At 40.5% G+C, this 21,979-nt stretch overlaps 1 protein-coding gene across 1 annotated transcript in view; it reads right to left on the bottom strand.

The window, feature by feature from the left end:
* CRYL1 (crystallin lambda 1) overlaps positions 1-21,979 on the bottom strand; it is a 1,333,661-nt gene that overhangs the window by 506,299 nt on the left and 805,383 nt on the right. The window contains exon 4 of the mRNA XM_044073192.1: positions 12,826-12,987. Coding sequence (XP_043929127.1) covers positions 12,826-12,987 — 162 coding nt within the window. The remainder of the gene's footprint in view (positions 1-12,825; positions 12,988-21,979) is intronic.

Raw genomic sequence — 21,979 nt, 5'->3', positions numbered from 1 at the left:
AGTGTACAGACCCTCAAAGTCAGGTGCTGATGACCTAGGGGAATTCATACTTGCACAGGTGGGAATAATTAGTAGCCGGGGACTTAAATTTACCAGAAACTGACTTGAATAATATTGCTTCAACATTAGTAAGGAAATTATTTACAACATATGTTCAGGAACAACAATTGCTTCAGACTGTAAAAAAAAAAAAACTACCAGGGAATGGAACATACCAGACATTGTTTATGTTCCTAAGCAAATTACTATTACTTCATGTGATGTTTTACCACTGTTGATGTGCAGTGATCATGGGGTTATAAAGGTTAACTTGATAGATAATTCTGCCAAACTAAAATCTGAACCAATGCACAGAAGGTTAATAACAAATTATATGGAAGTAAAACAGTCACTATGTAAAACTAATTGCAGCGATACATTCAGTGGAAAAACTGCAAAAGGAATGTGGAAAGTTTTTTTTTTTTTTATCCAAAATCTCTTTATTTCAATTTTCTTTTTTCAAATAATAACAATACGGTAACTCAAAAACACAAATAAACAATACAAATACCTATCTAATGAAAACAGACAACAATCTCGTTCCGAGAAAATTATACATACATATATATATATATATATATATATATATATATATATATACATACACACACAATATATACACAAGAAGTCACTACATCGTCAAGTAAAGTATGAGTAAAGTATAAGAATTCTCTTATGTTCATTTGGTCTCATAAAGAGAAATTGTCTGAATGCAAAAAAAACAAAAAAAAGTTTAACATCAGGATCCAGGCACACAATGTCAGGAGGATATATTTCCATAAAAATGAGATATTTGATTAAGGTAAAAAAACAAAAAACATAGGAAATGGAAAATAGGTCAAACTGCAGCTTTGAAAACTTAAATAAACAAGCTAGACAAACAAATTAAGAAGAGTATGAGTGAAACAAGATCAAGAAAATTTTGAAGAAAATTTATATAAGGATACTGAGCATAATACGATTCAAAGAAACTTTGTTGTCATTTAGAACCAAATAAGTGCAGACTAAACATAATTACAAATGTCAGCTCACAAGAGAAATGCAGTGCAAATAACATAGCGGTAACAAAGAATAACATAATACAGAAAATAACGCGTATGACATGCAAGAGGTAGTTCACATTACATAAGCACATTCAATACCCATTATCCAGTGATAAATAATAAGTAAATACCCACCACTAAATCCCTACACTGTTAAGATGGAGAATAAATAGAGACTAGTGAATATCAGCTCTTTATTTACCATATTGCACTTGTTAAACTTAGACATGACTTAGTACAGCCACCATATTGAATAATAGTAATGCTAGCGGTAATTGCTCAGAGCAGCAGGATTAAATGAAAAAAAGAGGCTTCAATGTATCAGGTATTATGGTTGGTGTCCGTATTAACAAGTCTCGCAGCTGTAGGATACAAACTGTTCCTGAATCTGGTAGTCCTACAACGGAAGCTGCGGTACCTCCTTCCAGATGCAAGTTGTGAGAACCAGTTGTGGGCCAGATGGGTCGAATCACCATGTTCTCCTTCTTGCTCTTGTAAAGAAAATCTCCTAAATAGAAGAGAGGTTTGTGCCCAAGATTTTCTTAGCCACCCTCACCACCCTCTGTAGTTTCTTCTTCTCAGCAGCTGTGCAGTTGTTGAACCATGCTATGAAGTTGCTAGTGAGGATGCTTTCAATAGCACCCCTTTAAAAAGTGGTAAGAGCAGACAGTGGGAGCCTGGCCTTTTTGAGCTTTCTCATGAGGTAAAGCCTCTGTTGAGCCTTCCTGACTATATGGTTGGTGTTAGCAGTCCAGGAGAGGTCATCAGAGATGTGAAGGCCCAGGAACTTGGTTGTTTTGACCTTCTCTACTACCTCGCCTTTTTAATGAGTGGTTGGTGAACTGTTGTTGCCTTTCTCCTGAAGTCCATAATCATTTCTTTGGTCTTATTAACATTCAGGTCCAGATTGTTCCTGTCACACCAGGCAGTCAAAGTGTTCACCTCATCCCTGTAGTTATGTTCATTCCCACCGCTATTGAGACCAACAACTGTGGTATCATCAGCGAATTTTATAATACAGTTTGACTTATGTTTTGCAGTGAAGTCATGGGTTAGGATGGTGAAGAGCAAGGGGCTGAGCACACAACCTTGGGGAACACCAGTATTCAGGACTATGCCTTGAGAGGTGTTGTTTCTAGTGCATGTCCACTGGGGTCTAACAATCAGAAAGTCAAGTTACATAGGTGATTGTTTATCCTGAGTTTCACAAGCTTATCCACCAGTTGCATCGGTAACACAGTGCTGAACGCAGAACTGAAGTCGATACACAGCATCCTTATGTAGTAATAGGAAACCATTTTATAGATACACAAGATATGGAAGGAGCAAAGACATACAAATTAATAAACTGTGTGTAGATTCTAAAATGTATTCTCAGACACAAGAGACTCTAGATGTATTTACAAAATCTTATGCAAAACAGTTTGGCTCCACAAAGGGGATGATAAGTTGTTCTAGTGGCATCCAGGTCCTCCCATACTGAAATCAAATCAGATTATATTGAAAAAGAACTATGCAAACTGGATCCAAACAAAGCACACGGAGGAGAGAGAATCAGAAATAATGACCTGAGAACACTTCAGAAAGAACTTACAGCACCATTACATTTATTATTTACTAGGTCATATAAATAAGGGAAGATTCATCAAGATTGGAGACATGCACTCATTAAACCTGTCTTTAAGGGAAAGGGGAGTAGAACAAACCCAGAGTCATACAGACCCTTAAGTCTACTTTCATGTTGTGGAAAAAAATGGAGAAGGTAATACTGGCCAAGTTATTGTTAGAAATGGAAGGGCTGGGACTTGAAACCATATATATTAGCATGCATATGTTGAAAATAGATCTATTACCACCTGTAACACGATGCTCTACAACAATATAATGTAGATACTGATGAAGAGTTTTACTCAAACGCTTTGTCGTGTAATAGAGACAACTGTGGTAGACTTTCAGCTGTTTTTGCTTTTTTACATTGGTTTGGTGTTCTGGAAGCCCTTTAACTTCAGGAGATTTTTCTGTGCTGTTTCATTAAAAAAAGGAAAATCATAAAAAGTATTTTTGCGGGGTACTCCTACCTACTAACAGTAAGGTCCTGGCAAGGCACAACAGCCATAGGAATAATGTACCCTGCCTACAAACAGTGAGGTCCTGACAAGGCACAACAGCCATAGGAATAATGTACCCTGCCTACAAACAGTGAGGTCCTGACAGGGCACAACAGCCATAGGAACAATGTACCCTGCCTACAAACAGTGAGGTCCTGACAGGGCACAACAGCCATAGGAATAATGTACCCTGCCTACAAACAGTGAGGTCCTGACAAGGCACAACAGCCATAGGAATAATGTACCCTGCCTACAAACAGTGAGGTCCTGACAAGGCACAACAGCCATAGGAATAATGTACCCTGCCTACAAACAGTGAGGTCCTGACAGGGCACAACAGCCATAGGAACAATGTACCCTGCCTACAAACAGTGAGGTCCTGACAGGGCACAACAGCCATAGGAATAATGTACCCTGCCTACAAACAGTGAGGTCCTGACAAGGCACAACAGCCATAGGAATAATGTACCCTGCCTACAAACAGTGAGGTCCTGACAGGGCACAACGGCCATAGGAATAATGTACCCTGCCTACAAACAGTGAGGTCCTGACATGGCACAACAGCCATAGGAATAATGTACCCTGCCTATAAACAGTGAGGTCCTGACAAGGCACAACAGCCATAGGAATAATGTACCCTGCCTACAAACAGTGAGGTCCTGACAAGGCACAACAGCCATAGGAATAATGTACCCTGCCTACAAACAGTGAGGTCCTGACAAGGCACAACAGCCATAGGAATAATGTATCCTGCCTACAAACAGTGAGGTCCTGACAGGGCACATGAGCCATAGGAATAATGTACCCTGCCTACAAACAGTGAGGTCCTGACAAGGCACAACAGCCATAGGAATAATGTACCCTGCCTACAAACAGTGAGGTCCTGACAGGGCACAACAGCCATAGGAATAATGTACCCTGCCTACAAACAGTGAGGTCCTGACAAGGCACAACAGCCATAGGAATAATGTACCCTGCCTACAAACAGTGAGGTCCTGACAGGGCACAACAGCCATAGGAACAATGTACCCTGCCTACAAACAGTGAGGTCCTGACAGGGCACAACAGCCATAGGAATAATGTACCCTGCCTACAAACAGTGAGGTCCTGACAGGGCACAACAGCCATAGGAATAATGTACCCTGCCTACAAACAGTGAGGTCCTGACATGGCACAACAGCCATAAGAATAATGTACCCTGCCTACAAACAGTGAGGTCCTGACAGGGCACATGAGCCCTGACACAGATTTCCGGAGATCAAAGATATCTTTGTTCTTTGTTTTTTTTTCTTACAAGTAAAGTTTATAAATGGAAAGTGCAACTGAAAATACATTCAATAAAAAGGCAAATCAGGGTAAAGTAGCATAAAAGTGTTGCATCGATATACAGTGCATGACTGCTTGGACTTTTCTTGATCTTATGTCATTTATTTATTTATTTATTTATTTATTTATTTATTGCATTTGTTGACTAGGAAAGTTCACTGGGCCTAAGAAGAATCCATTTTCAGTGGAGGCCCAGGGAGAAAAGCTCCACAATATACATAGCAAAGCAAAATTGTATGCAATAGACAATAAAATACAAATGAACAACATTGACACATAGAAAATATTTACAAAGCAATTGTCAACAGCATATGTGTAACAGAGATTATGCACATCAGCTATTAGCATATTAACTTCTACTGTACATCAACTATTAGCATATTAACTTCTATCAAAGGTGTTGGTGTGTTAGAGAAGTGCATGGGATGGAGGTAGATATGTGGCAAATGGAGAAAGTGGAAAGGTACAGTGTGATGGTGAGACAGTAGATATGGCAAAGTAAACAGATAGTAGTGAGCAGGAAAGGAAGATAAGGAAGTTCATGGGATAAGTGCAGGATAAGGGTATATAGCAGTATGAGGTTAGAAGCACAGGGGTGCAGATATACAAGTACCTAGCAGGAGGAAAAAGATTGAGGTGGAAGTGTGAAATAGGTGGGAGAAAGAAGCAGGAGGGAAATAGATAATAGATGGAGGTAGGTAGAGATAGGAACCTAGCATGGGAAATCAGGTGTTTGGTAGGGAACAGGAGCATGTCCACTGAGAGAAGAGATGTAATTTTAAGGATTTTTTGAAGAAGGCTGGATTGCTGATCATCCTGAGAGAGGAAGGAAAAGTGTTCCATAGCTTGGAGATGGCATAGGAATATAGCATTTTGCCAGCTGACAGTTTGGGTTTCACTACAGACAGCAACATTTTGTTTTCTGACCTGAGGAGGCGAGTGGGGTGGTATGTGGTAAGTAAGGATGACAGGGAAGGGCAGCTTTCTGGTTGGAAGATTAACTTGTGGGCTGTAGTTCATTGTAGGTATGTGAGGTGGTGGGAAGATTCTAGCCAATTGAGTTGTTGCAGAGAAGAGCAGTGCTGTGTGGAGTATTTAGTTTGTAGCAAATTTGGCAATTTTATTGTAGCAGGAGTCAAGTTTACTTTTTAGGGAGGATTGTAGGTTGGTGAAGATGGAGGCGCCATACAGCAGAGTAGGGAGAAGAAATGAAGATGTTAGGGCCTTTTTGGTGGAGAGGCTGCGGAAGTAGTTGTGCCTGTATAGGGCACCCAACTTTTGATGTGTTCTCTTTATGCTACCGTGGATATGAAGGTCGAAAGTTAAATTGTCGTCAATAATGACTCCTAGCAGTTTTGTACTAGGGACAACTTCTAAGACAGTGTTATTTTGGGAGGTAACAGTAAACTGAGATTTGTCGATATAGCTAGTTTTTGAGGGGGTAAATAATAAGAGTTTAACTTAGTCATATTAAATAAAGATACATGATATTTCTCTGAGCTACATCTGTTACTGCTGTGTCAGGTGGTATAGAGACCTACACAAAATCCACTTCACAGAATGGCAGTTGCCCAAAAACTGACTAAATGTTAACTCCAGTAAAGTTCAATGTCAAGGGTTGGCATAATGGTTAAGGTGTTTACCTCACAGACAAGAGGTACAGGGTTTGACTCTCACTTAGGGAAATTGGTTAGGCTTAAAATGGTCCACAAGGGCAGCTAGCCTAGTTCTTAATTATGAATCTAATATGAATCTGATATTCCTTAAAATTATGAGGTTCAATGAAGAAGGTTGGTTAAAAAAGACCTCCCTTTCCTCACAAACCAGACTATTTTCATAAGCGTAATGGAAGAATGAGAAGATGAAGTGTAGTGCCCACCACCACAGTCTCATCAGGCAGAAAAAGAAGTTATGTACTTATCATAACGTTCCATGTGAGTTGTTCTTCTCGCCTTCATTATTACTGATGGATTCGGAGCCAAGTCGGCCAATTTGCAGCAAAGCTCGAGGTCTCTTAACAGCTCGAGACCAAAGCCCTATCCCACAATGCACCACTACTTGCCCCAGATCTTGTTTGCTGCCAACTAGCGTAAAACCTACCTCAGAGTTCAAGGAAATCATGCAGACCACTTGTGAGAGGAAACTCCTCAGGAGAACCAAAACCAAGACAGAACCTCTTCAACTTCCAGACATTGGATGGGGGGTAGGTGGGGGGGGTCGTAATAATGAAGGCGAGAAGAACAACTCACATGAAACGTTATGCTAAGTACATAACTTCTTTATGTGAAGTTGTTCAATCTTGCCTTCATTCTTACTGATGAGTAGCATCCTCAGCACCACAATCTTGGGTGGCTCGCAGGAGTACCTGCTTAAGGACAGTAGACCCAAATGAAGCTCTGTCCCTAGACGCCTTGTCTACTTTGTAGTGAGATATAAAGGTATATGGCTTTGACCAGGTGGCAGCTGCACAAATTGAATCAAGAGGTAGCCTGGTCAAAGATGCTACAGAAGTAGAAACCGCTCTTGTAGAATGAGCTTTGACTTTGTCATGTAATGCAATGCCTGTTTCATGGTAAATAAAGGATATATAATCAGAGAGCCATTCTGACAAGGTAGATTTGGATACCGGTGCAACTTTTTTAGAATCCGAGAAGGAGACAAACAGCTGATCAGCCCTACTATGGTCTTTAGTCCTGTCCAAATAGAAACAAAGTTGTCTATGGACATCAAGTTTGTGAAGCATATATTCCAACTGATTTGAGTGACTGGAGAAGAAAACAAGTAATTCAATTCATCTGAGTAAGTGTGAATTCGGAACAAACTTTTGGCAAGAACGACGGATTACTCTTGAGGGAAACCCTATCTTTGTGAAATATCAAGTATGGCTGCTTACTAGAAAGGTCTTGCAACTCCGAAATTCTGCGTGCTGATGTAATGGCCACCAAGAAAATGGTCTTCCAAGCAAGAAATTTCAGCTCACAAGAAGAGGCAGGTTCAAAGGGTGGGAAAATAATCTTGGACAGGACTGGTTTCAAATTCCATGGAGCAGTAGGAGAGCTGATCGGTGGTTTTAAGTGCATCGTACCCTTCAAAAAAGCCTTGGCCAACTTGTTAGACATAATACCATTTTCAGATTCACCTATATGAAAATTAAAAATAGCAGCCAGTTGCACTCCAATGGTTGCTGCTGCAGCTCCTTCATTAAACAGTTTTGTCAGAAATTCCAAAATATCTGAAATGGAAGCCAGAAAAGGGTCAATGTTATTTTACTGAGCGCAGATGGAAAACCTTTTCCACTTACTGAGATAAAGTTTCCTGGTTGAAGATTTGTGTGACAACAAGAGAATATGTCGAGCCTCTTCTGATAACTTCTGGAACCTGGCTATTCTGGGAACTGAAGCAGCCAAGCTGTCAGTTTGATGGACTGGAGAGAAGGATGAAGAGCTCCTGATGAGTGGGTCAACAGATCCGGCACTGGGTCCAGAATCCAAGGCTCCTCCAGTAGATGAGGCTTCAGAAAGGGGAACCAAATTTGACGAGACCAATATGGGGCTATTAAGATGTGTCCTGCCCAGAAAACTGGCTTTCTATAAGACTTTGGGAATCAGAGGAAATGGAGGGAAAGCATAAAGAAGACTCGGGGGCCAATCGTGGACGAGTGCGTCCCTCGGGGGTTGTCCCTGTTGAGGGATCAGGGCAAAGTAGTTGCTGCACTTGGTGTTTGTGGGGGTGGCAAAAAGGTTGCGGAAAGGCTGACCCCATCTGCGGAAAATCATTTCCGCTACTTCGTTCTTGAGAGACCACTAGTGAGGCAACAGAATAGCTCTGCTGAGTCTGTCTGCTATCACGTTGGATTTCCCCGGGATGTGCATTGCTATCAAAAAGCGCTGGGTGGACTTTGCCCATTTCCATAATCTTAGAGCCTCTCGATATAGGGGGTAAGATTTGGTTCCTCCTTTTTTATGTACCAGACTACGGACATGTTGTCTGACTGCATCACAATTGTGCCTAGAGGAAGAGAGTTTTGAAAGGACTGCAACGCTAAAAGAACCGCTCTCATCCCCAAGATGTTTATGTGAAAATGAGCCTTGTGAGCTTGCCATGTACCTTGGGCCGTCCGTCCCTGATAATGCCCTCCCCACCCGATCAGGGAGGTGTCCGTGGTCACTGATGCAACTGGAGCCAGGAGGACAAATGGACATCCCATATTCACCGTCTCGGAAGTTAGCCACCACCGAAGATCATCCTTGCAAGAGTTGGTTATCAGACCTGGGTGATTCATGGATAAGTCCTGAAATGTCCTCTGTGTGAATAGCAGCCAGTAAAGAATGCGCATGTGAGATCTCACTAAGAGTATTGCAATAATCACTGCTGCCATAGTGCCGAGCAACTTGAGAATCTGCTTTTTGTTGACAGGAGATCCACAATTTGTTGCTGTAGAGTAAGCACTAAGGGAGCTCTAGGGATATGCTGACCATGTATAAGTCTGCTCCTGTAAATACTGTATGCTGCAATGGCAATAAAGCAGACTTTTCTGAAATTATCATAATACCTAGTTGGAAACATAGATCTAAGGCAGTGTCCCTTGCCCGAATAAGTTGATGCCTGGTGGAAGCAGTGAGGAGCCAGTCGTCCAAGTAAGGAAACACCAGAATTCCAAAATGTCTCAAGTGAGCCATGACCACTGCCATGCATTTGATGAACACTCTGGGGGCTGTAGTGAGACCAAAGGGCAGGGCCCAAAACTGGAAGTGACTGGCTCCCAGTCTGAAGCGCAGGTGATCCCTGGATGGCCTGGCCATTTTGATATGGTAGTACGCATCCTGGAGATCTATAGACAACATCCAATTGTCCCTCCCTAAGAACGGCAGTATGGACTGAAGCGTGACCATCCGGAACTTCGTCTTTACCACATATTTATTGAATCTGCTAAGATCCAAAATAGATCTCCAGTCCCCTGTCTACTTTGGTACCAAAAAGAATCTTGAGTATGTTCCAGATCCTTGCTGGTCTGCTGGGACTGGTTGGATGACTCTTTTTTTGCAATAGTTTTTGGACCTCTACGGATGCCACATCCCATAGACTGGGTGGAACATCTGAGATTCCTTTTGTTGGTCTGGGTTGTGAAAGAAAGGGGATGGAATATCCTCTGGATATAACGTTTTGTACCCATCGGTCTTCTAAGATTTCTTTAGCCAGGTGCCTAGGTACAAAGACAAACGTCCCCGACTGCCTCCAGTGCAGGACAGTTGGGACTCCTTTCAGGAAAGCTGATAGGGCTTCCCAAGGAACTGATCCCTGTCACCCTGGTTCTGCGGAACCACTCTGCCACGCAGGCATTGTCTTCCACCATTGCCTCCCCCTCTGCCCCTGGAGGAGGCTTCACCTTGTGAGTTCAGAAAGGCTCCTTGGGTCTTACGGAACCACATTTTCCCTCCCCGTTGACCTTTGGGATAAGGTCTAGTAGGGGTAGAAAAACGGACTCCTATGGCAGATAGACTCTTACCATCTTGCTCACATCTGTTGAGGGTCTCTTTAACTTTTGCTCCAAACAAGAAAGAACCATCGAAGGGGGCATTCACAAACGATGACTTAAAAGATTCCGCAAAAGAACATAAGCACATCCAGGAATGTCTTCGCAAAGCAATTCCTGTACCCACTGCCCTACTCGTCCCATCAGCTGTGTAAGACACAAGGCACATGGAAGAGTTTATAATGGAATTGAGGGTAGCAAGCTGAAATGTCACTTTGTCTGCCACTGAATCGGCTACTGCACCCTGGAGAGTATCTCCAAGCTCCTTCAGGAGATCTCTCTGAAGCCTTGTGAAGTGCGTCAGATAGTTAAAAGACCAAAGAGCAAAGGCTGTAGAACTGAACATGCCCTTCCCATATCTGTCCATGATCCTAGATTCTCTATTAGGAGGATGGACAGATGTAGAAGTTTCCAACATCTCTTTCTTAGTGGCTGCCGCCACAACCATGGCATCAACAGGTATGGGTTTGAATAAGAAGGACTTATCTTGAGGTGCTGAAATGTATTTGTTGGGCCTCCTAGGGACAGGCTCCATAGAATCCGGTGACTCCCATGCCCTTCGAGACAAAAGATCCATCAGCTCATCGAAGGGCGGAGACACCCAAGAAGTGGAGGGTCGAGACCTGAAAGCCTTCAGGAGCACCAATTCATCCTCGGTAGGGTTTAGGGGCTGCCAGTCACCCCTCTGCTTAAGGATCTCAAGGATATCCCCAAAAGAGATATCCTCAGAGGGGGACCTTGGGGACCCTTCCGATTCCTCCAAATCAGTGTGCGACATGATGTATTCCTGGGGGGAATCTAAATGTCTCCTCTTACATAACCTCTTCTGAGGGACGTCCTCAGTGGGAACTTCTGGGGAGGTCTGGGATGAGCAGGGTTCCCCCAAAGGGGCATCCTGAGGCTCTGGGTCCCTACGCTTATGGTGGATCTGTGGTAGCAGAGAAGATTCAGGCGCTTTTCAGGAGGAGGTGGCTATATCAGAGGTTGCGGCTGTCTGGGGGGGGAGAAAGCCCTCCTCATGGCATCAAAGGCACCACGGCTCCGATGCAAGGAAGCACCTGGATCCAAAGACACCTCCCACACCAGAATGCCAGCCCCGAGCCAGAGGTAGGAGCCGAACTCATCCATGCCGAAGCCCCAAGGGGGAGAGTTGGAACCGAAGTATTGGTTCGACTCCCCCCCCCCCTGGAAACGACAGGAGAGTGTTGGCTCCCAGATTCTGCCGCTGGAGCAGATGACATCAGGGTTGTCGGTACCGAAAGGTCAGAAGTCAGTGTCGGTACAAACGGTTCCACAAATGACTGAATAGCCTCCTCCGGCTCTGACATCTCGATTCGAGTCGGAGGAGGAGCAGAAACAACAGGAGAGGACTTTGTCGGTTCCGAAGCTGCTTGAGTCAAAGCCGACAGAATTTTAGCAAGCACTGGATCCTGTAAAATTCTCCGTACCACTCGATCCACGTCCAAATCAGAGAGTCTGGAAACCCATGAGGAAACCACCGACGGAGCCGGTGAACCCAGAATTGGGGATCTCAAGGTAGGAGATACCGGTTCCAAGACTGGGGAGTGGCTCCTACCAACTACTTGTACGGTCTGTTCCGATGACAATGGAGCTGAGACAGGAGCTTTTTTAGATGATTTTAGAACAGAAGAGCCATTCGGACCTGAACTAGTTGAAGAAGCTGGTGAAGAAGGTTTTGGTTTTCCTGGAGCAGAATCCAAGTCTTATTAAAAAGCAAACTTAATCAATCCACACTCCACTAACTTATGTTTCCTTTCAGCCAAAACTCTAGCGCTGAAACCATGGAAAATGGAGCAAACCTCCTGTAGGTGGACCTCGCCCAAGCAATAAACACAGGTGGAATGGCCATCAGTTATAGACATCTTCTGAATGCATTTAGGGCATCTTTTAAACCCTGATTTTGCCTTCTCAGACATAGTATCAAGAATACAGTATTCAGCAAAGAAAACAACAATATACTGTCAGCAAATTAAACTAAGCCTAACCGGCTACAAGAACAAAAAGGCAGTGTATTGTAGTGGATTTGTCTATAGCAAACACAGAATAAGCCTAACAGGCTAAAGGTAAACAACAGAAAACAGCCTAAAACAGCTAAGAGCCTAACCGGCTAACAAAAAATTGCAGAAAACTGCAAAAGCCTATCTTGGCTAAGTACAGGGCAAATAAGCCTAACGGCTAAACACAGACAGAAATAATAGGGGCCAACGCCCAACAAACTAGAGAGATGGTTTATGACCAAAAAGGAGATAAAATTCATAAATGGATAAACTGTCCTAACTACAAGCCTAAGTAAACACTAAATAACAAGAAAAATTAGGATTATTCTGAAAATTTTAGTACAAAATAGTAAAGTTATCTCTCCAATGGCCTGAGCTGTAGAGAAACGCATGATCAGTTGCAGTGGCAAACTAGATCTGGGGAAAGTAGTGGTGCATTGTAGGACAGGGCTTTGGCCTTGAGCTGTTAGAGACCTCGAGCTTTGCAAATTGGCCGACTTGGAGCCGAGCATTGGCTCCGAACCTATCAGTAAGAATGAAGGCGAGATTGAACAACTTCACATCTTAAATTTTCTAACTATCTGAGGTAAAATGCGGTTGTGGATTTTTCTTTTTCAGTCAAGATCAATTTTGTCTTGTCCTATTCATTCCAAGTATCGTTAGTGCTGTGAATTTTGGAAATTTCTAACTGTGATCTTGTTCAAATGTTAGAAGACATTTAAAATTCAGAACAAAATAAATAAAAGCAGATTGCTTACAGGATGGGATACAATGCATCGTTTCACATTCTTCAGGCCAGTGAATATTTTGGAAGGCAGAATGCAGGAAGTAGAACTGCTCAGGATTGTATCTACACCAACAAGATCATCTAATTCTTTGAAAATCTTCTTCTTCAGTTCTACGTTCTCTGGTACACATTCCTACAAAGTCAGGAAAACATGTTGTAAGAAAAGCCAATTATTTCATACCACAAATTAGAAAGAAAAATATACACAATGAAGAGGCTCAAACTGCTGTAAACTTTTCCAACAAGACAAAGATTCAGACAGCCCAACAGTGTAATGTAGAATTCTCTGAATTAAATGAGTCTCCTCCTTGAACCAGTAGCACATTTCATTGTGTTACCTTAACAACAACAGCTGGAAAAGTCTACCAAGAAACTGAATTTTACAAATCTACAAACATGAAAATCCAAATGTTGTGATCTGTAAAGAAAACAAGATTAAACGAAAAGCATTTCTTCAAATACAAAAATGTGCCACAAAATTTCAAATATGTTGAACAAACGGTTGAATGCCCATAAATGTACCATACTAATGATAAAGTTGCAGATGTCTTATAATGTATTAACACAGCTGAAGCTTCATGTACTACAAACACTTTTTGCAGCACTGTGTGTATCACAGGCTTCTCTACACTTTCTTTTTCTTACTCTCTGTAACTGTACCAGATGAAGCAGGCAAAACTACATGTACTACAAAGAGTTAGAACCTAGTCTCTCCAATCATAAGAAAGTTGTTATATGTTCTTAAATAAAATTCACCTCTCAAGATTCACTTCACTCAACTGCTAAAGGGAATTTTTGGAACTTTTGATTTTTTGGGATGGATACATCACATATATTCTTTAGGTTCATTGCTTTAATGTTGAAATTTATTTAGGAACAGTGTACTTAATATTTATATTTTTAAATATACACCATTATGAATGATTTTTAAACAAAAATGTGTTGTGTAACATATGTTATTGGAAATGTTACTTAAAGATGCTTTTTAATTGTAATGGATTCTTTAAATGTATTAAGTAAACTGAATTAGATTTTAAAATTAAGTTACTAAAGTATATAAGTGAATTGAACGTTAAGCTACTAAAGGGTGAAAGCGCTTAACCAATATTTGCTACTAAATTCTATTTACAATAAACTCCATCTCTTATTCAGTGGATTAGTTGGCCATTTCATTTATTTACAACTGGAGATGGAATAGTGAATATTCGTACTGATGGAGCACTACATGAGCTTTTTTGCTTTCTTTGGTTTGAGATTACAGCTGCATGGACATGTGCTCATTCTTCCTGGAATGAAAGCCAGACCAGAAGGGATTACAGCTGTACCTGTCACTCACATATGAATCCAATTATACACATATGCAAACTTTACCAATAAATGGAAGATTTGACATAGGACTTTAATTATCCAAACATGGCTTATATTGCAGACCTTACACCATCTTGTCTAAAGTTCATTAACGTGTGATCTATAAGATATTGGTTCTTATATACGCATACTCATATCTATTTCACAGATCTCATTGTATGCAGTTTTGGAAGGACATTCAAAGTAAAATGCATAATCACAAAGAAATTCTCCAAAAGTAATTGCTTATTTTGAGTTATGACAAATAGCCAGCCTACATATTTAAGTGGGTCAAAATACTCAGCTCCTTTTACTCCTTTACTGGAATATTCTAACTGCAAAGTTGCACAGCCTGAGAGAAAAAGGAAAACTTGCTTTTGCAAATTAACATAGAATTCATATTTTCCTGTTGGAATGTGCAGCTTCAAGCTTTTTTTTTCTTTCTATAGCTTTGTGATTGCCAACTATTACTGTGCCCATTGTTTCCAAACCCCAAATTGGAAGCTCAGTGTAGTATACCTGCCATCCAGGCAGCCAAGAGGAATTTCCTGCTTTACTGATTCTAAGCCCCTTCTTAGCAGTTGAAAAATATACTTGTAGACACAAAAGCTTGTCATTGCTTCCTCCATAAGCATGTACACTCCTGAAAATGTTCTTTGAAGGCCAACACACAGATGAGGCTTGGTAAGAGTTAAGTGCATATCCCAGGAGTATGCAGTGCATGCTGTTTACATTAGTCTCCAGTAGGTGTCAGCACTACAGCAAGCCAGACTGTCCCCCACCAGGATGGGCAAGACAATACTGACCAGTCACTCCCACCCTCCCTTATTGGCTCCCCAGGCACCTAGGTTTCCAGTCAGTTTTAGCTCACATTGGGTGCAGTCAGGGATTTAGCTCTCATAAAACAGAGCAGCCTGTGTAACCTCAAACTTAAGCAGCATCGTCAGAAATAAATCTCGAGACTGACATTTGCTGAAATGCTCAAACTCATAACATGCATGACTACACTGACTGAGCTCCGCTTTAATAAAGTAGAAGCACTCTATCCTACTAACTGAACAGACATAATTAGAGACTACCACCTGGAAAGGAACCCTTGATCTATAAATGGGCACTGCCACAGATCCTCATATTTAGTTAAATTCTGAAAGATTATGAACATCCTTAGTTGCTGCTCCAGTCCTCTGCAATTTTCAAATACAATGATCAAGCCATTGCCCCAAGGCACAGATTTTTAATAATCACTTAAAATATCTATTCAACCAAACCTTGATTCAGAAATGTTGCTCAATGTATGCAGATACAATACAGTCGATTATCTGAACTAATTGGGACCTAGGGTAGTTTGGATAATCAAACATACACTGAACCAGATAAACATTTCTAAAAATCTTGTTTTTTCTGCTTGCAGGGAATACACTTTTCAACCACTCAGCAATTCCAGTGGACAATAAAGAATATTTTTCACACACGAGCGGGCCACAAGCTCAAAAATCAACCACAAGCGAATATTTGTAAAGTTTACATATTTAGACTTTATCCAAGTCCATAAAAGAATCCAGGCAATGAACTTCTCTGAAAACAACAAAGAAAATGTACAAAATCCAAACTTTACAGAGCAGAAAGAGGCTGAAAGAAACCATCACAGCATAAAACCAAAGATAATACGTTCCAGTTTAAATACCATGGAACGTACTATCATAGAACTTATAAACAAAGACATTGGCAACCTTAAAACACTGGACCCCACCCAGTTCGGGTTCATGAAGGGCCGATCTTGTCTCCAGAACCTGACTTGACTTCTTCGAATCAATCTCCAGAGCCGTGGACGAGGGTAAGGCAGTCCACACAGCCTATATGGACCTCACCAAGGCCTTTGACACCATCCTCCTCTCTGGAATCATAGATAAACTTACTAAGCTGGGCATTAATCCCTACATCACTCAATGGGTTGCCAACTGGCTTACTGACAGAACCCACACTGTAAAAGTAGCTAACTCCAAATCCAGCTCCAGACAAGTGACAAGTGGAGTACCTCAGGGTTCAGTCCTGGGACCTCTCTTGGTTGGCATCTACTTCTCTGAAGTACAGGCCAACACTAAGGGACTCTGGCTAACAAAGTTCACAGATGACTGCAAACTGGGAGCCATTATTGAATCCCCAAATGATGTTGATACTCTACAAAAGGGCCTCACAGAAACAGATGCTTGGTGCCAGAGCCATGGGCTCAAGCTCAATGCCAAGAAATGTATAGTTATCCCCTTTGGGAAAAAACATGAATTACCACATAGGTGGCAGTACACTAAACACCGAAAGTGTGATAAGAGACTTAGAGACACAGGTGGACAGTGGTCTCACCTTCAATAACCACATCGCCACAACAGTCAAGAAATCCTTCTATGTGGCACACCTCATCACTAAGGGCTTTTCATCCAGAAAAAATGAGGTCATTGTCCCACTGTACTCATCCCTCATTAGACCCATTATAGAATATAACGCCCCATTTGGTATGTACCTCTCAAGACATCTGCAACAACTGGAAAGGCCGCAGAAATACCTCACTAAAAGAATCACAGGCCTAAAGCAGATGACCTATGCTGACCACCTTAAAAAACTCCAGCTATACTCTGTCGCATATCGTCTACTCCGAGGCAATCTCTGCTTAACATACAAGGCCATGTCAAACCCAGAGCTGTTGGACATGCTACACTTAAAGAAATCCCAATCCCTCAGAGCCACATGCCCCAGGGATCTAAACCTTGTCATCACAATAAACAAAACATGCTGGAGGGATAGGTTCCTGACCCAGAGACTCCCCAGACTCTGGAATAGACTGCCCGTACATGTCAAGCACAGCACCTCTTTGGCTCTCTTCAAAAGGAACCTTGATGACTGGACGAGAGAAAGGAAATTCACCCCAGGGATCACGTCAGTTGCCCTGCTAGACAGGGTTCCAGGGAAGTAAACAGTGTGGGAAGAAATGGCCAGGGAATTGTTATGGCTAGGCTTGTATAGGTCCTATGGCCGATAGCCTACTACCAACCTATGAACCTATAAGCGCTTTCACAAACACTGTTGCCTCATCAGATCTTGACACACTATAAAATACTTTACATTTATGTCTTTCTCTTAAATCCAATCATCCAATGGGAACAATGGGCATTTCTATGTCGCTTAGCAACATATCACTTCCCTGTTAACTACATAGTGACCAAATTCTAGCAGCAGCATGACTACTCTAAGCTATATTTCAAACAACATATACATATTAAATACATATAAAATGCATGAAAACACATTAGAATAATCTATAAAAAATAAAATAAAATATTATGCCCAAAATACATACAAAACAACTAATAATACACAAAACTATATTATGTACATGTCCAAACAAAATGAAGTGCGGGTACAAGTCCAAGCCACACCACGAATCCACAAATGAAAAATAAACGCTGATGTTTAACGCTAGTTTATTTTCAGTAAAATCGTTTTGCCACTGAAAAAGCCAGCTTCCTCAGAACAAATACAAAGTATCAACCGCCAAACTGTTTAAGTATAGACAGGAAATGCATAAATTCTCATCATTTCCTGTTCTGGCGTGAATACTCAGTGGAATCAAGGAAGTAAAGCATTTCTGTTGAGTGATCATCACTCAACAGAAATGCTTTACTTCCTTGATTCCATTGAGTATTCACGCCAGAACAGGAAATGATGAGAATTTATGCATTTCCTGTCTATACTTAAACAGTTTGGCGGTTGATACTTTGTATTTGTTCTGAGGAAGCTGCTGGCTTTTTCAGCGGCGAAAACGCATTTTTACTGAAAATAAACTAGCGTTAAACATCAGCGTTTATTTTTCATTTGTGGATTCGTGGTGTGGCTTGGACTTGTACCCGCACTTCATTTTGTTTTTCACGTGTTTGGTTTCCAGTACTTTGTTCGTTTATGTACATATCCAATACAATCATCTTTTCAACCTCCGTGCTTCTAAAATGGGTTTAATCGAAATGTGGTCATTCAACCCTGGGCTCAAATGAGATCCATCTAGGTTCTGCAACAGTGTTTGAGAAAGCGCTTATCGAAATAAAATTACCCTTTGGTTTTATGCCGTGGTGGTTTCTTTCAGCCTCTTTCTACTCTGTGAAGTTTGGATTTTATACATATTCAGATTTTATGATTTTTTTTCCTACCCAAAAACGTTGGATGGCTGTATTCGGATAACTGACGTGCAGATAATCGACTCTCTACTGTAAGAGCATATGCTTTCTGAACTGAATGTATGCCTACTTATCTCTATTTTATGAATGTCACTGCTAAGCTTTCTGATTACTACAATAAGAATTGAAAAGTGTATAAAGTCAGATCTGATTTACTCAGCCCTTCTGTAAAAGTGCATCTGGTTTTGCACTGCTGTTTTATATATAGTTCTTAGACCTACAGACTAAGGCAGTCAGTGACCAGCTACATATAACCCACATATCTACCTTTGTCAGATTCAAAGTATACCAAGGTACTGTCTAAGAAAATAAAATGAAACATTATGTTCTCTGACCCTTAGATTCTTCAAGAGAAAAATGACAACCTTTTGTTGTATGTTATGCTCCATAGCCATTATGAGATGATTAGATCTAATAGTAGGCAGGGTAAGAACTTATTTCAAAAATAATATTTCAGTTGGCAATGGATCTCTGGTGACTTTGAAAACTATGCCCCATGTCTTGATTTATTTACATGTGTTTTACTGACAAAGTTAGTCTCACTAGACATACAGCCTATTTTCAGGTGAGACCTGAGGTTGCAATTACAAAAACTATAGGAAATATGGCTAGGTCTGAGAAAATTTACACTGCTCTTTCAAAGAGGCGCACTAGAGTGTTACTTTCAGTCAGGAGAACGAGGGGAAGGAATCTGATCACACTGAATGAAGGAAAGACTACTGAAGTAGAGGAAGGAAACGTTTGGAGGTTCAGAAGAACTGTGTTCAGATAACAGAACTAAGAAAAGATGGTTTGCCTAAGAATGATTCTTTGAATATGATTTTTACATCAGGCAAATTAACAAAAGCAAGCAGACAGTGGAGTGACACCATGGAAACTGAGATACAGAAGCAGCAACATAATCTAGAAGAGATGGTGTTAAATGTGTCTCAGGTTAGTCTGGAACTGTTTTTGATCAAGATGATGAACCCAACACAGGACAGGGAGGAGAGATATGTAGTAGTACAGGAAGTGAAATTTCTTTATGCTTGTGGCCTTCCAGGCGTAGTAAAATGAGGGAAGACAAAACTTGTCAGATTGCAGCCTTGCAGCTGTTGACAGCATTGCTAAAGTTATCAACAAAAAATAACCAGGGTACAGGCAGACTGACAGTGTGTGGATTGTATTATTAAACATTTAAGTTTCTCAAAAATTCATTTAGATACAGAGGGCTTTTATGGATGTGACTTTTCTAAATGTACACATTGCTGCTAAAGTTGTTTAACAAACGAAAAAAACAAGCTATGGTGTGATTATGATATTGTGAACTGTTACTTTCAAAAAAACAAAACACATATCCATGTAGTTCAGTACATATGTTTGTAGACATTCAAAATATTTCTGATTTCAAACACACAAGTGTTACACTTTACAACTTTAGCCTGAGAACCTGTGGCGGAAGTTAAGAAAACTATGGACCCTAGAGGAATATGGATGAGAAGGAAGACACATGTCTGAGCAGATTAATTTGTGAACTTTAATAATCTTGTGTGTGTTAAAATGTGGTAAATGTTTATATCTTCAGGAGCACATTAAGGTATTCTGCCCGGGTCTACTTCTAAATTTGGGAATTTCAAAATGTCGACTTTCTTATGCTCAAGACCATAAGATCGAAGTTTTGAAACTTCGAACTGCTTAAAGGGAGAGCGCCATACAGCAAGGAATGGTATATTTACTGTTTTCCTCATTGTAGTACAATCTCAGAGTTGGTATATTTAATTAGTAAGGGGTATGGGGGGAGTAGGGGGCACATAAAAAAAAAAGATTTTTTATTTTTATTTTTTTATTTAAATTTCAAAGTTTCAAAACTTCAATCTTATGATCTCAACTATAAGAAAGTCGATGTTTTGAAAGTTCAAAATTTAGAAGTAGACCTATTCTGCCTAGATGAAAGGATGCTAATTTTGTGGCCAGTACTGCTGGCTATTTGATACAAAACTGTGACAAACAGCAAAGTGAGAAACATGGGTAAAATTTATATAATCAGCAAAACTACAAGCATATCTGTAAATCTGTAAAAAAATACATGGCAGTTTCAACCATTTGTGGTTTGGCTGTGAAATGAATTAGAAAAGAATGAAGTAGATGTGCATGATAAAGAAGGAAGCAAATGTCACAGTTTCATATACACCTGGAATTTCTGTGTACAAACTGTTTCTGATGATGCAATGCTGCTGCTGAACATTCAAGGAGAAAGACAGTGAATGGAATAGCAAAGTGATCAATGTAGAACTGGAAGACAGTGGGTAAGCTAACTAACGAAAGTGAGGATACTGAAAATGTGGAAAACGCCGAGTGTGAAAATGAAAAGTTATACAGGATGAAAACAAAGGTTTAGCTGCTAAGACAGTCAGCATTAATAAAGGAGAAAAAAGTATGTTAAAAATTAAAATCAAAAAGAGATGGATAATATTGGGGCATGTATAATGGATGCAAACAGCATGTGGGCACAATTGAGAAGGTTGTTAGTTTTGAGGAGAGAAAAATCAACAATTTGTGATACTGTATGTTTAGCAGATGTGAGGAAATAGGCACAGTGGCAGGTGGAGGAAATGGAAGCAATGCAAAGACAAAAACTGGTACGGACAAAAGGAATGTTATGGTATTGCTGGGAAAGTGAATAAGCAGAAATTGACAACAGTATAAATCAAAAGGTACTTCAACCAAGTATTAGTTTAAGGGTGTGCATAACTATTCAACCAGCTTATTGTACTTTTTTAATATGTTTTCCCCCTAACAGATTTGTTTGTTTTTCAATTGAATTGTACAGGTTATATGTCATTTTAAAGGTGGGAAATCTTATCACAAAAACCTGGCATTTTAACAGGGGTGTGTACACTTTTTATATCCACTGTATGTACACTTCCTACTATTTGTAGGGGAAGAAAATAATTACTAGAGAACTAGAAGGTGTCCTTGATGTAAAAATTATATGGTTGGTGGCTGTAATATAAATCTGAGAGTAAAAAAAAAAGTATTGCAGATGTGAAAAAGCAGGATGAAATATGTGGTTTACAAGAACTTGAGGTAGGAAAGATAAGAGAACATAGTTGAAGAAAATTAGCACACGTGTACGATCAGATTACTTTGCATATTACACATACATTAAAGGAGGACTACAAACACAGACTCAAAAAACATGTTTATTTTATCATGGTTTGACGTTTCCTACATGTTAACACCACGGTGGGACTATTTACAGGTTTTTAACTAGTTTTATACATAATTTCTGAATCTGACCACAAGGGGTCTGGCATCTTGAAGTAATTCTGAATGTTTAGTCTGCCTCTGGATATCTCATAATGCAGTGCTTGCCTGTAAAAAATTACATCATGCAAGCCTCTTTCTTCCTAAAGCTCCAGTCACTGCACTGATTTTACATGCATACACTGCTGTCTTTCAGTCAGTCAGTTTTAAGTAACATTCAATGCCATTCAGTGACTACTTAAAACACAAACAGTGCAAATGACACAGAACAGACTTTCAAAGTGCTTTTTGCTGCTGCTTCTTTTTAGAATG

The sequence above is a fragment of the Protopterus annectens genome, chromosome 5.part1, assembly GCF_019279795.1.
Source record: "Protopterus annectens isolate FY-2018-M chromosome 5.part1, PAN1.0, whole genome shotgun sequence".
Lineage (NCBI taxonomy): Eukaryota > Metazoa > Chordata > Ceratodontiformes > Protopteridae > Protopterus > Protopterus annectens.
The sequence above is the reverse complement of the archived record's forward strand: the minus strand, read 5'-3'. Positions and strand labels throughout refer to the sequence as shown.